A 15,239-nucleotide genomic window follows, 5' to 3' on the forward strand; every position below is an offset into this window, starting at 1 on the left:
GCATTCAAGGAACATCAAGACAAGAACATTTCTAAATAAGCCACGTTAACGTCATGGTTACATGTACGGCCCAGGACTCCAGATGTGTGTGCAGATCGACAAAGACTCAACAATCCCTACACTGAAAAATGTTTTCAAAATCCCCGTCGCTACAGAAAACAGCAACAATAACCTCCGAGCTAGCGACCTAGAATGATAATAATGGGCACAGCCAGACCTCTCTCCGGCTCTGACGCAGCACTGTGCAGATAGGTCCGGCAATGCAAGACTAATTCCACCGTAATAAAGCCAGAAAAGGAACAGTTAAACATCGGTTTGCATTCAACATGTTGGCAAAAACGAGTAACAATCTCAAGACTGAAGCCCACCTGTCCATGAGAAGCAGTGTGTGGGGGGGCGACTCAGAACCTCGTCATGATCCTGGACTCACTGTGTGATGCAGTCAAACCATATCTTTACAAGTCCATTACCTCTGAAAGCAGTTGAGCGGAGAATTTGCGAAACATTAAGTCATCAAAAACTCACCCACTGCTCATCTAACTCCATATTCCCTCCAAGACGACTCCCGAGGGAGCACGCAAGTGTTCTCAGAAACCCTCCATCAACTTGCCAAAAACCCATGTGCTTTTTGTAACCTGTAACCTCAATTTGCAATTCATCCTTAAATCACTGTGTCATGGATTTGGCTCACTGCCTCCGGGGTGACGGTCATTTCATGAGTGTGTGCCAGCTGTTCATATTCTCCTCGTACGTCCATAACCTCTGTCGCTGCTTGATTCATCATCCACTGTGCTCCAGCGTCTCCTCTTCCCGCCGTGTGTCGGTGTAGCAGGTGTGTCGCTGAACTTGAAAGGACCTACTCCTGCTTATAATAATTAAGATCATTGGGGAGGCCAGTTAGAGCAATGATAATAATAACGGCAATGACCATCACAGCAGTGAGTGGGCTCTCCTGTCCGCTCCGCAGGAAAGACAATAATATTATCACACACCTTCAACAGTCAAAAACATCCATATTTGAATTATTTGTAGTAATTACGACAGAATATCTCCGAGTACACGATGCTCGCCTGTGGATTCTTTCACTCATTCATAAACGAAAGTGTTTGTAGAACCGCTGCAACAAAATTATCCGGCAGACCTCTCGCTGTGAAGGGACGCTCTCAGTCTTTCTGCTGAGTTACACAAACACAGTTTAGCTGTGAATTCTCAATGGTAAGACTGCTGAAGTGAATTCAAAGGGTTGTAAGTCCATTTCACGGCTTACATGCGAATGCTAGTCAGTGCAGCAGGAATTATGGGGCTGTGGATTGGAGACGTGCTTGCTGGATATTCAGCTGCAGTAGAGATGTGTTTGTCTGAATATACGGTGGAGGCTGCTGCAGAAATGCTCCATCATTTATGGCCTAACAACACAGACGATAGTCCGTACACAACTTTAGCTCACAAACAAGGAGCGTCGTGAGCAATGAGTGTGTGGACATGTGTTGCTCTTGTTGTTGAACATAAATCTGTTTTATTTGGGTCAAGACTTGGGTTAAGATTGAGGTTAAGGTAAGTCTCCAGAAAATGTATGTGTGTAAGTCAATGTAATGTCTTCTGCAGTGACGGAAACAGGACTGTCTGTGTGTGTGTGCACGCTAATTAACATCACCTCCATCGTCTCCGTGGGCAGAAACAGGCGACACAATTTTAGCTTTAACATTAAAAAGGCTATCAGTCAACTGTGAACACCAAAAAAGGCCAACTCAGAGACTAACACCACTGTTCCAAAATCTACATCTGAAAGATGAAATCTTACAGATGTAGCGCTGTTAGCTCTGGGTTGGCTAATTGGGTTTTTGTACAAGTCAACTGTGAACACCAAAAAAGGCCAACTCAGAGACTAACACCACTGTTCCAAAATCTACATCTGAAAGATGAAATCTTACAGATGTAGCGCTGTTAGCTCTGGGTTGGCTAATTGGGTTTTTGTACAAGTGGGTTTTAAGCTGTGGTTTAAGCTTTAACACTGGTCTTTGACTGTAACCAGTCAAAGACCTGCACACGGGGGATTTCAAAACCTTGGGGCGTTGCCAGTGAAAGCCCTGAAAAGTCATATTTCCCGTCCAGCCCTTGACCTCGCAACAGCAGAGAGACCCTGCTTGAGTTCTTGAGACTGATATCTGATCTAAAGATAAAGATCTGACTTCAGCCATTCTTCGCTCCTTGCTGTCATTTCCCCTTCCCCGGGTCCAATGTCGAAGTCCCTCGGAGTTGATTGGAGGGTTTTTCAGATCTCCCGTTGTGCAGGGTGTGAAGCCCGGCTCCTAAATAATGATTGAGAGCAGCTTGGTGCACTCCCCTCCTGGCCAATCAGGGTGTGACGCCACCCTTTCTTTAAGGCTTAAGAGAGGCGGGGAGCTGGACACCCACGTCACTCAGATCCTGACTGCAGAGCTCATCTCAGCAGATACTGTCAGCCCCAAACTCTGCTCTGTTTATGCTACGATACAACTTTATTGTTATTGTTATTATTGCATTAGGGCAGATCTTTGTGCTATTTGTGCTGTTTCTGCTCGCTCAACGACAGCATGGCGCCTGCAGGCTTTGTTTTGTTTGCTTGTTTATCTTCATTGAAACCCCATTAAACACAACACCCTTTATTTCATTTTGGGACATAAGGGACATAAAGGGAAAAAATATTTCAGTTCCCTTATCATTGAAGAGGCATTTGTTCATTATTACTATTACTGAAGAGGCACTTGTGAGACTTGTGTCTCCCAGCAAATATTTTTTGTATTTTTCTAGGTGGGAACTGGTTCTTAGGCTTCTTCCCAATCAACTGAAATGTTGGGAATCGCTACCATCGCAGTGCCATTCATCCTGAACATCTTTAATTAAATTTTGAAAGTGAAAATGAGAGCAATTTAGTTCCTACTTGAAGTTCTGATCAACTGCCTTGCTGAGAATTGGGGACAATGTGGGGCTGTGCCGTTGCTTCTTCGTCATGAAAGGAGGCGAGAAAACACAGTAATCAAGAGGAGAATCATAAAAGCTTTCTGTGTCAACAGGCGTCTAATTTTAGCAAAACTCTTTAGTTGGACAAAACATGACTGAAATAGCTGTTTTTCAGTTTTTACTGCTCAAAACTTGGATCAAAGATGACATCTAACTGCTCAGATATTGCCTTGATGTTCGCAGCTAAGGAGCTAAGAGACTGCTGAATTCATCATGAGACGCGCTGAAGCAAACGTGTAATTCCAAAGTCTGCTTTTCCTCTCCGGTGCCGCGGCAGATGCTGTTTTTTCTGTCCCTCCCTGGGTACTGAAACACTGAACAGCGTCAGTATATTGTGACAGCTTGTTTCTGTCAGAAGATAAGTTGTCGCCTCACTTTCCGGAGGTTGAAAGGGACGACAAAAGTTTGAGTTTGAGCCAAGACGTCCTCTCAGATTACGCATCAGTCATGCTTTGAGGTAAAACTGGGCCATCTCAAAAGGGGATATTTGCACCTGCTGCTTCACATACTGTTACTGTTGTACAAAGGCTGATTGTGTGTGACACTGACTGAACACTGGATACTAACAGTGAGCGTATGGGCCAATTTGATATGTCTCATTGGTAAGAAAAAGACCCACTGCAGAACTCCATTAACAAACGACATTCACATCATCACTCATGCTGCATCATGGGAGCAGAGCTGGAAAAAAGTCAATAAGGGAGTGAAACAACTGGTTAATCTCCTCCAAAGTGATTGCTTTACATAAACATTAGAGAGGCTGTGCATCATTCGTGAACGAGGCGATTCTCCGACATGCATGGGGAGTGTGCGCACACTGACAAAGCAAACACCATCATGCTTCACTCTTATCTAAATCACAAGTCCCTGAGTCACAAGTCCCTCTCAAAGTCACGGCGATAACACTTTTGTAGTCTCAATCGGTCGGCCGCTTTACAAACAGCTCCCCCTTCACCATATTTAACAAACATCAGCGAGACAAGAGGAAACGTGGCCATTAAAATGGCAAGCAGCTGCTCGTGGCGCCTGCGTCGTGTCCCACAGGGCCGGCTTCACCTTGGTGGTGCGAGAATCATGTTGATGCCTTGTCTGTTTGATTCAGACGGAGTGGTAAAAAAAAACGGGCGTATGTGAGGAATCCGCGGCGTCTGCTAACTGTGCAATTACCTAACCAGGGAGACTTACAGTGATGGCTTCAGAAAGTGATCAGAATACTGATGCTGAGTGAAGCAGTTTGTGCATGTGGTGTCAGGTACGTCACATAATTAAAGGACCATTTCAGATCATTACTATTTGGGTCCATTGAGTAGCTTTGGCTGCTGATTCTACTGGTTATGGCAACATTATACTCTCAAGGTAATTACTGAGATCTGGGAAAGAGGAAGCATCACTTCAGAGTCTGACTGGACAAGAAACAAGCAATCAGATCAGACAGACAGCATCACTGCAGCCTCCAGGCATCGGGACAGGGGAGGTGCACGCTGGTCGATTCCTTTGAGACAAGAACAGGATATTTCTACTGTTATTGCTGCAACAGAAGGTAAAATAACTGTTGCCGGTATAACTGATCGGCATCTGATAAGCCCTCACACTAATGGACCTATTGCTCAAAGCAGCCTTCCTGGATCGTATTTCTGTATTTAAATTGATGAGCCATTGGCTGCACAGGCAGGGATCGCAATCTCTGCAACCACTGTGAAGAGCGGATAAAGAGCGGCTAATGACACTTAAGTACAGAATATATTTAAAGCTAATACTCTTGGACAAGACATGAGGAAGCAATTTTTTCTGGTAAAAAATAGCCTAAAATATGATCGTTGAGGATTTTAGAGGTTATATTCAGTCTGCCTCCGGGGAATTGATTGATAGGTGGAGACAGCCAGGGGAAGGGAAAACATAAAACTGGCCTAAATTAGGTTTAAAAAAAAAAAATTCAATTTCAGGCCCCAACCAGGGAAGCCATTACTGCAAATCCTATAGACAGGCCTGAAAGAATGCAGGTTGGTCGAGCAGCGGGTCCAGTAAAAATGACTAACGAAGACAAAATATTCAGCTGATGGATCTCTCTCCCTCTTTCTCCCTCTTTCTCTCCTCCCTGTCAGCTGTATCTAATGATACACTAAAAATACCTCCAGATCAAGGATGGCACTGTCAACAGCACAAAAAGGAGGAGATGAAAGAGTGGACGGCTTCCTCACGACAAGTGGCTGCTGTATTTATGGATTATCACAAAGCTCTTTCCTTTGTGCATCTTACGTAAGGCTCTTATATGAAGGGAGTGTTTTTGCGCTAAAATAATTCAACCTCACAAATCATAATGACCTCATGCACAACCTCTGCTCTGATGTTAGGAATATGCCTCCGAATGCTGCCTGAGCTTTCTCGCTGAAGAACATCTGTTTGATTCCAGATGTGCGCAGTTTGCGATGTTCGCCGCCGCTCATTCAAGCGCGATCGATTTGTTTACAGTGTTTGTGGGTCGCAGCTAGTGAAGACGACAAAACAGCCACATGAGAGACGCCTCATCCTTAAGCACATATGGGGACCTGTACCTAAAACAAACACTGAAATCAGGCCAGACGATTTACTCATCATCTGAGACTCGGAGGAGCGGCAGCTCCCTGTCACTAATATAATAAATATGGGTTTTCAGCTTTCTAATTACAGCCAATCACGCAGGGGAAGGCTTTGAGATTTCAGGACACAAGACGAGATTTAACAGCTGCTCCGTTTCTGGGAGCCATCTTAGATCCCGAGATTGGAGGAGACAGCTTCGCCGGGCGCCAGAGAAGACAAAATCCACCTCATTAATCCTTCAGCTGTACAGATTCCTCACATCCTGGAGCTGTGATCGCTCTCTCCAATGCAGCGCTGAGACATGCCAGGCTGCGTCAAGTCGCTGTTTTACCTTGATGCAACGTAAAGTATATAATTGTCCTCTCATTGGCTCCCTGTGGTGCTGTCGGTGTGTATACTGTCAGAGGCCCGCTATTAAGAAACAAGCCCTTGAAATTGGTGGTGATGAATTGTAACAATAGCAGCATCCACAGGCTGTCATTGATCCCAGAAAAATGAGGGTTGTGGTTACAGGTAATTGGGTAGCTATTGAAGCATTATGGAATAAATCGTTGGAATGTCAGACAGCAAGGACACACACACACACACACACACACACACACACACACACACACACACACACACACAAATGTATAGAAACACACAGTTGAAGGATAGATGATGTAAGAAAAACAGTAGAAGACCTAACAACATTTCAATAAATACATCTGCTGTTTGAATTGTCATTTTTTATTGTCATTTGTTATAAAGTTAAAAGAAATCTGTTACAATATTCTATATTAATATCTTATATAATAACTGAAATCAGGCTGTTTTCATAATACTTCAATACCGCAGCATTGTCAGTTTATGAAACAGGTGTTTTAAGATGTTAATTTGTGCAGTTTCAGGCCATCGCCGCATTTTTTGCAGCTAATCTGCACCTTTGCATCTACAATACAACCAAACTGCTGACTGATGCGCTAACAGCTGGTGAAGTGGACTCTCATTGGCCTATAAGACAATATAAAAGGGAGGAGGATTTTAAAGTTGGCTATTAAGTTACTTTTAAGATGCACTGAGCAAATTTAATCAACTACTGTAAGGCAGGCTGCCAGTTTGAGGCAGAGGCTGGAGGCTGAGCACGTCCGATATTCCCCTCTCTTACATTTCCCACAATCAGGATGCAACACCTGAGCAACATCTCTTGTTCTTGCTGTAACAATACCTTAAATACCTTTAACTTCATTTCATTTCAACAGGATTACTTACTGCTTATCCATTTGGCGTTCGGGTCGTGGACCTTGAAGTCTTTTCTGAAGAGGTCTGCGACAGTCACCTTGCTTTTGAGAGCCAGGCGGTCGTCCTCACCTGCAAAAGGAAGCAACCACAACGTGAACTCTGCAGCTACGACAGAAACACTCTTTTTCCACAACATCCTGCAGTGACTCGAACAGTCCTAACTTGCTTGAAAGGTGTTGCTGGAATCTAATTCAATGTTTTTTTTTAGCAGCACTGCATCAGACAACTGAGTGCAACTACACATGCTGTCTGGCAGCTGACTACAGTACATCAAAGTGAAACCATGAGTGGCAAAGTGTGAGATATAATCAGAAATAACATGTTTGTTAGACAGATCCACATCAAGTTTTCAGAGTAATTACACACGTGCACAGTGCTGATGATGGAGCTTTCAGTAAAAAGCTCCACTGGCACAGTGTCTATCCTCAGTGTGTGACTTTAAAATGAATTCAAAGCAAACCATTTAGTAACACTATGAACTGTTGGACCAGTCACAACTTTCTGTCTTTTTTTTTCCAAGGTGAAATACAAATAAAACTAGGTGCTGTGAAGAAAAGGTAAATAAAGATAAGAATAATTCACTCGCTACTTCTGACAACAAAAGCCGAGAGACTATAGAACGTCCTCTTGACACATTTTGATCTCAAACTGCATCTTAACAACTTTTTCCTGCGGGCTGCAACTGTTCACCTTTAAAAGAATAAAGAGTGCAGCTGAGATAGAGGAAAAAAAGAAAGAAACATGAGTAAAAATAACAAAGCGGAGCTTCGTCTGAACTCCCTCAGGCCTTTGATTAAGACTAGTGTGGCTTCTGATCATCAGACCAGACATGCATATTTACAGCAGATGCCTTCTGCAATTCATTTCAGCTTAATTTCATCCATCAGTGCTCATCATATCATCTCCTGCTACATACTGTGACTCATTTCACCCCCGTATATGTGGTGGGAGATGCTTTGTTGTGCCTGTTTCTTGTCTTAATGCCTTTACCTCTTGTCGTTTAAAGGTGCGATACAAATAAAGTTGCTTCGTATCCAGCAGGAGATTCTCAGGCAAGTTTCACATTGGCAAGTTTGGGTTTAACATTGACTTCAAAAATGTTTTGAGGGATTCGGTCCCCTGCGCAGGGACCCTTTGACAAGACATGGCAGTTGATGGACACGTTGGCTGCTATGAGGATCAAAGCTGTGATATTCCAGGGACGGGACTGTCTTTCTAATGTGTGATGTTTAATCCCTCTGCTAAGCCTGTCTGTGTCCATGCTGCAGCTGTCGTTTCACATGTGAGGTAACATTTTTTGGGCTGTAACAGCATCAGAAATGTTTTTCTTTAGGTGAATAGACAATGGAGACGAGATCAGAGGGTGAAGCAGGATGAAAGACATAAAAAAAAAAACAGCACAGGGGATGCTGAACAGAAGAAGGATTCAGTGTTCACACTTCAATTTGAAGATTTCTCTTCAAAACATCATACTCAGATCAACGCCACATAGAAATATTTTCTTTAATATGGCACTAATTTGTCTGACATGTATGGAAATGGTGTGTTTATGGCGCCTTTCTGTTAAAATAGAATAGCAGAATCACCTGGAATAAGTGTTTCTTTTGAAAAGCCTGAGCATCAGCGGGCAGACCATTATGTGACACCATCAACTGAAAGCCAGACTGATGAAAATGCTTTTAGGTGAGTTTGAAGGTCCATAAGGCCAGATGACCCACTGTGCTGCTTCTGGAGCTGAACAATCAAAAGACCACAGCGGCGCTCTACATGTTTAATGTCTACATTTTACATCGCAGCCGACCATCTTAAAAATCACACTCTGTTATACTGCAGGTTCTCACACTGGTGAAAGCTTTGCTACCAACCGGCGGTTTCTCTTCATGTAAGTGAGGCATTTTACTATCCATTACAGGTGTGATTGAATTGAGACATGAAACCTGTGATATGGCTGCCTGGTAATGTGGGTGAAAATGTGGCTTGTTTAAAAACCTTATTATGTGACATGTTCAAGTGCTTGTGAGGGCTTTATAAAAAAAAATCAAATGCGTTTCGCTGTGGTGGCGCCTACAGTGTCTCAAAATGAGGCTTTAAAAGATGCATTGATCAATCTGCAAAGCTTTAACAAGAAGAATCTACAGCGACGCTAACAGCTCTGTAAGGGTGCACTTACACGCTTTGAGCTAAATGCTAATGTTGCTATGCTAACATGCTTGCAATGCTCGCACAGTACAGCTGAAGCTGATGGGCAGTGGTGGACTCTGATGGCCCTTCTGTGGCTTGATTTGTCATCACTTCTGCAGGTAAGTGTCAATAAACTGAAGAACTGAATGAATTAAAATTTTAACCTGAAGGTTGCGCTTGAGGAAGAGCCAAAGAACGCCACAGACCTTGGAACAACCGAGTGGCATTACCATCCCTATGGCCACGCTGCTAGTGCAGCTAAACTCACTGGTAGTCAATTAAAGTGTATTTGATGGTAGTTAATGGACAAAAAATGAAATGTCATCAATATACAACAATTCCCCAAGCTTTGCAGACCGTTTTATGTAGCAGAGGTCGAGGAAAACCCATTATTCAACGTTATATACTCACATTTGCAAAGCACTGTCTTAAGGGAGAGGTTTTCTAACTGCTAAAGCCACAAAAGAAGAGCTCCAAAGGTTTCCTCAGCAAACTGTGACCACGTCCCCTAATTTTAATCTGACGCACGCTTTGATCCGTGTGCTGCAGATGTCGGAGAAATCATCTTTAAAGAGCAGATGGATGGAAGGAGGGGAGGTTCAGACAGAGGCTGGCAATAAAAAAACGACACTCAACATCTTCCTCTTGTCATGTTAACACCATCACATCACACACCGGCCAAAGACATAGTTTAACGTCAGCCTTCACATCTCTACAACTGGATGTGATCCTAAGAGTCTTGAGATCATCAAAGTGTGATGTTCACTTCAATGACAGCCAAATGTCTTAAGAGTATCTAAAATATTAATATCAGATCATGGGGAGTAAGTTCTGTGATCCTCACATGCATTTCAACTTCAGGCATTTATTACAAATACGTGTGAACAGCGAGCAGAGCTGCAATTATGTTTCTTTTATATTATTTTAGTCTTTGAATTGCTTGGCTGGTCAGACCATCACTATCTGAATATAGTCATGCATTTACAAATGCATAAAGCAGATTTGAAGAGCTGGATGTAGGAAATGCTTATTCAAAGAGTGATTTTCACCTTATTTCCTTTGAATAGCTGAAGAAGCAAGGCCTCTTTGCACGGTATCTTCAACAGTAATGCAATTCAAACTGTTTTACGTAAGACATAAAAAGGCATTAGGACAAGATGTCAAAGTAAGACAAGGCAAGACAAAAAGACACAAACCGGGCTGAAAAAAAAAAAAACCTAAACTGAAGCTAAAATCAGAGTAGTTACAAAAATTACAGTGCAAGAGGAACAACTCTGCAGTCCTGCGACCTCTCGAGGGGTGACTCGATGTCCAGGTCGGGAAAAACTGGATAAATCCACTAACATTTCCGGCACCTGGAGCAGGTTGAGAGCAGGTTCAGAAGCTGTTTACGGTCTTGATTTAGTGTTAGAAGCTTTTTCACAGAAGATGCTCCGTATCTATGCATCTTTTTCCTTCTAAAACGAGACAACCGCTACACCATTTTCAAGACTTACGGCGATGATGTGTCGCCTAGCCTCTGAATTGATTCCTCCCATTAAGCCAGTGCCAAGTCAACATGAGTTCAACAGAGTCAGGAAAGCTTTTTCACTAAAATTCAGCTAGAAAACAAACGTTTTGGGGATTCTTGATGTACTGTAAACTGACAAAGTGTGCAGAGAGATAATGAGGCAATTAAAGTAAGAAATAAAAAACAATGATGCTAATATTAAAATCAATTAAAATGGTAGCAGCATCAACAGCACAGAAAAACTTTATTCAGTCAGTCCGGAGCAGGAGAACTTGGTTAAAATACTCCAGGAGAGGCCGCCTTGTGGTATTTCCTAATAGGGCCTTGGCTACATTCAGTGACCACTTGACATAGACGGTCTCCTTGACACCTCTTTCAAACCACATGTCTTCTCCTTCTAGGACCTCACGATCACTGAAATGATGTTTCCTTTGCTGTCAGTGTGTGAGAAGTCCAGTCCTGAGGAGTTTGCTTGCCTGCGTTGGGACAAGCTGTTCGGTTTACACTCCTCGCTGCACTTGACCGCATTTACAGCACCGCTCTTGAGACGTTTGGATGGACAAAACACTGTCTCAGCGTGTTCTCAGGTTGGAAATAAACAGGGAAGTTGTGCTTGGAAAAAAACAAGAAACTCCAGCTACATGCAGAATGACGGTATGGTTTCTTCAGCCCCTTCATGTCCTCTTGTGTTTCGATGACTGTCCACTCTGGATAGCCACAACATTTCAATGCTTGTTTAATGTGAACATGTTCTTTCTCTGTGGCCTCAGAACGGCTCAGTTCGGCTGTAAAGTACGGGTCACTGGTTTCTAACACGGCGATACTGGTCAGTGTGGCTTGACTTCCAGTAAACCTCCACTTGAAGGTTTCCCTCTTTCTTAATGCCATTGTCCAATAATAAAGGAGGTTGTGTTGCACTCATCTCTTGTCTAGTGAACCTAATGTTTTCAGCCACTGAGTTAAACAGCCTGTTTCATGGCCCTTGATTTTCACCCGGGTGTCATCCATATATCTGAACCAGTGGCTTGGGGCATCCCCCTCCAACTCCGTCCTCTTGAGGTCTTCAGTTTAAATGTTAGACATGGGCGATCCCACAGCACACCCATGTTTCTGTCAGTAGAATACATCCTTATACTTAAAATACGTGGCGTTCAAACACATTTCTAGCACCACCAAGAGCCTCATTTCTTAAGAATCTCATTCCTAACTTATGCACCTGTGATCTAGAAATCTCAAATCAACTTAAATTTACAGCACCTGCCTTGAGATTTCCCCTCATATGATGCTGGCACAAATGAGGTTTTAGTCATGGACCGAAAGAGAAAAGCAAGATCACAGCGAGGGAAAAAGAGAGTGAAGCTAAGCAAGATGTCAGTGTGTGTTCTGATTAACAAAATCTTCATCTGACAATCGACGTGACAGTCCAAGTGGTTTTAAATTGCAAGAGCGCAACAAGGACTTGCATCATTATCCAAACCTGTGCGCTAGCTGCGAGCGAGCTGCGTGTGGCATATTGTGCCGAACAGATGGACAGACATCGACTGATCCTCAGTTCCTCCTGATTTCATCACGGGGGAGAAAAACACCTTTGAAGGCATCTGCTTGGTGCATCACTTGAGTTTTCAGTGTGATTATTGGAGTCACCAGACTGTGTTGGACTGCAGGGAAATGCAATAGCGCGCATAAGTCGCAGCTTCCCATCAGATGGTGGGGTTTAAAGGGGATAAATACTGATTTTATAATCGGTTATGATAGCCAGATTTATGGATTGAACACAGAAGCGCTCACTGGAAAAATGAAGTTAGAGTTTACATTTAGAATCAAATTTTTATATATGGCACAATCTCTAACAGGCGAATCCATTTTCTGTAGTTAAGTATGTCTTTATCTCATCCTGACAGAGTGCTGTGATCATAGGCAGAAACTCTGAATTAGTCTGACAAAAGTGAACCGTCAGCCCCGGCAGGGTCAGCTCACTCCAGCAGTTTATATGCTAATGTGGAACGAACTCTTTTCAATACAATGCAAAGGCAGGGGGAGATTTGATCGATCACTGAACCTGGCAATTTGAAAGATAATTTGCGGGTCTCTGCTAATACAGTAAGTCTGCAGTGTTGACTACAAAAGAAAAGGTAATCCTATCCAATCATATGGAGATTCTGCAAGTACTTCAATCCAAAATAAGAAATTCACCACCCGAAAGAAAACCTAACTGGTTACCTTTGAAATTAATTTCTGTCACAAGAGTGAGAGTTCATTCATTTTATTCTAGACTATAAGTTAGTGGCTAACTGGTGAACGTAGTGGAGCATTTAGCATCTGAGGAGTCCGATATCAGTGTGGAGAAATCTCAATACGCTAGCTGGAGTTCTCCGACAGAAACTGTGGTTCTGTGGCATCTTCTTAACCAAGTTTTGGATCATCGGCTGGCACATGCTCAGGTGTGTCCTCGGGTAGAGTTATATAGTAGTTGGACAAAATATGTAGTGACACGGTCAAAGATGCTACATCCAGCAGAACGGCTGATGCAGCGTTTTAGCCAAACTGCTTTTTTGTGAATTCTGGGGGTTCAGCAAGCTGCATGGAGTTTAAACACTGATGCATGTGGGTATTTTGAGTAGTTCCATAATTTTTTGACTCAACGTGAATTTTACGACCTACAAAGGGCAGACTTTTATACCTTGTGCTGTGGGGCAGACTTTGAAAGACCATCTAGACCTCTGTGTTGGGAAATACAATTCATAAAAAGCACAACTGAACCCTTAAAAATCCAAATAAATTTAAAAATGGAGATACTTTGGGTTTCTGTGCGTTGGAGAACGTTTTGCTTCTGAAATCCTGCCAATGGCCTGTAAATCGGCGTGGATATAAACTTATAAAGGCTCGTTAAACGTGCTGTTGAATGCCACTGAAACAGTCCATTTCAGGTCAGGAGAGCGATCTGACTTATGATCGGCCTCATGCAGTAATCATCATCTGTGCTTGCATTCAGCTGCACCAAATGATTGTAACATGCGATCCTCCCACAGTTTCGGTTAGCTGTCACCCTGTCAGTCAGCCTGACATCCCTCACTCTGACGAATACCCAGATGCCAAGTGTGAACAACTGACCTAGTTGTACTGATGTAGAGAACAGAGCAACCTCTTAGTAATATGGAGCTATCAGTTACAACCACAGACACAGATTTTCAGAGAAGGAGAAGGAGACCGAAGCCCTGTTGTCTGTGTGTGTGTGTGTGTGTGTGTGTGTGTGTGTGTGTGTGTGTGTGTGTGTGAGAACAAAGTGGTTGTCAGGAGCAGTTAGAAACTGGCTGGCTTGTCTGGCAGGGGAGCATCCATCAACAAACCCTCCTAACTGAGTGGAAACAACATGCTACCTCATAACTCCTCACATGAGCTGCACTGCCACAGTTTGCTGCTCAGAGTGAGGTGCCCTTGTTCCCCAAATGTTTCTCCTTCAAGTGTAATTACAGCAAAATAAGTTGCTCTGAACGACTGCTGGATTTAGCATTTTAATAGGAAAATCCTCCGTAAAGCACTTAAACGGTGTTGCAAAATGTCAAAAAAAAAATAAAAAAATCCCTTCCTATCAAGTTGTTTTATTTTTAAGCTCTTACTGCTCGCATAAATCTTATATCAGTCTTAATTTATCTCATTGCAATGACCTCTCTGCTCTTTGTTTCAAGATCTAAAGGATTCCTTGAGGACTACATCACAGAAAGAAATGCCTCGATAGGATGTTTTTGCAGTGTAAATTCACTCTTTGACTGATTTATAGCAGTTACAGCCGAGGCTTTTACAACAGCACATAATCAGCAGTAAGCATGATACCAGTTGCGATATCAGCGCCTGAGAATCAAACCATTCTCGCCACATTCACTATTTTCTTCACAATCATATGGGGAGGAATTCATCTTAAGAGGCAGAGAAAGCAATTTCTCCCCAGACAGGAGCTGAAAAGACACGTTGCCACACAGAATGGACGCGATACAGCCCCTTTGGAGATCATCATCAGCCGTGTGTGAAATACCGTTTTCAGTGCTTATTTATAATTTGAACACCTGGTTAAGGCAAAGCACAGAATTGTTGACAGGTAAAAAGTTTATTGAGGCTCCCTCCATGTGCGTGAACGCAGCGTACAAAAACGAGGGACATTTATTCAGCTGTTAAGAACGCTAACTCCAGCTATCAAATCTGTGCTATTCACAGCTGAGATGTGGATCTTGAAGAAGGTGCTTCAGCTGAAAAGAGGAAGCTGTTCCAAATACACATTGTGGCTGCTGATAAATTGCACTTTTTTGGATCATCTTAACTCTAAAAATGTCTAAAAACATCAGTATAACTAAAAATATAATGCACGTTATATTATTATTAGAATTAAGAGATCTTTATCCTATATTTGTTTCGCTGTTGAATTAGCCAATATTCAAAGTTCAACCCACTGATGTTGGGTAATAAGTTCCAGCTCACGGTCCGTCTTCAGTTCATCCCAAAGTTGTTGGATTTGTTGAAATCAGGGTTTTGTGCAGGGCAGCCACGATCTTCCACAGCAAACTGTACAATGCAGTGATTCAATTAACAGCTTCGTCCCAAATACGATAACCCCAGGAAGGAGTGAAATAAACTGTCCTCGCACCAACACGGCACTGTCCTTGAGGAATGATATATACAGCTGCATTATCCTGAAGCT

The 15,239-nt window shown here is 42.9% G+C and overlaps 1 protein-coding gene across 5 annotated transcripts in view; it reads right to left on the reverse strand.

Moving 5' to 3' along the window:
- The window catches only part of dpp6a (dipeptidyl-peptidase 6a), a 182,836-nt gene that overhangs the window by 33,571 nt on the left and 134,026 nt on the right, over positions 1 to 15,239 (reverse strand). For all 5 annotated transcript variants that reach the window (XM_076721545.1, XM_076721546.1, XM_076721547.1 and 2 more), the window contains one exon: positions 6,829 to 6,927. In XM_076721545.1, coding sequence (XP_076577660.1) covers positions 6,829 to 6,927 — 99 coding nt within the window. The remainder of the gene's footprint in view (positions 1 to 6,828; positions 6,928 to 15,239) is intronic.

The sequence above is a fragment of the Chaetodon auriga genome, chromosome 21 (genome assembly GCF_051107435.1).
Source record: "Chaetodon auriga isolate fChaAug3 chromosome 21, fChaAug3.hap1, whole genome shotgun sequence".
Taxonomy (NCBI): Eukaryota; Metazoa; Chordata; class Actinopteri; order Chaetodontiformes; family Chaetodontidae; genus Chaetodon; species Chaetodon auriga.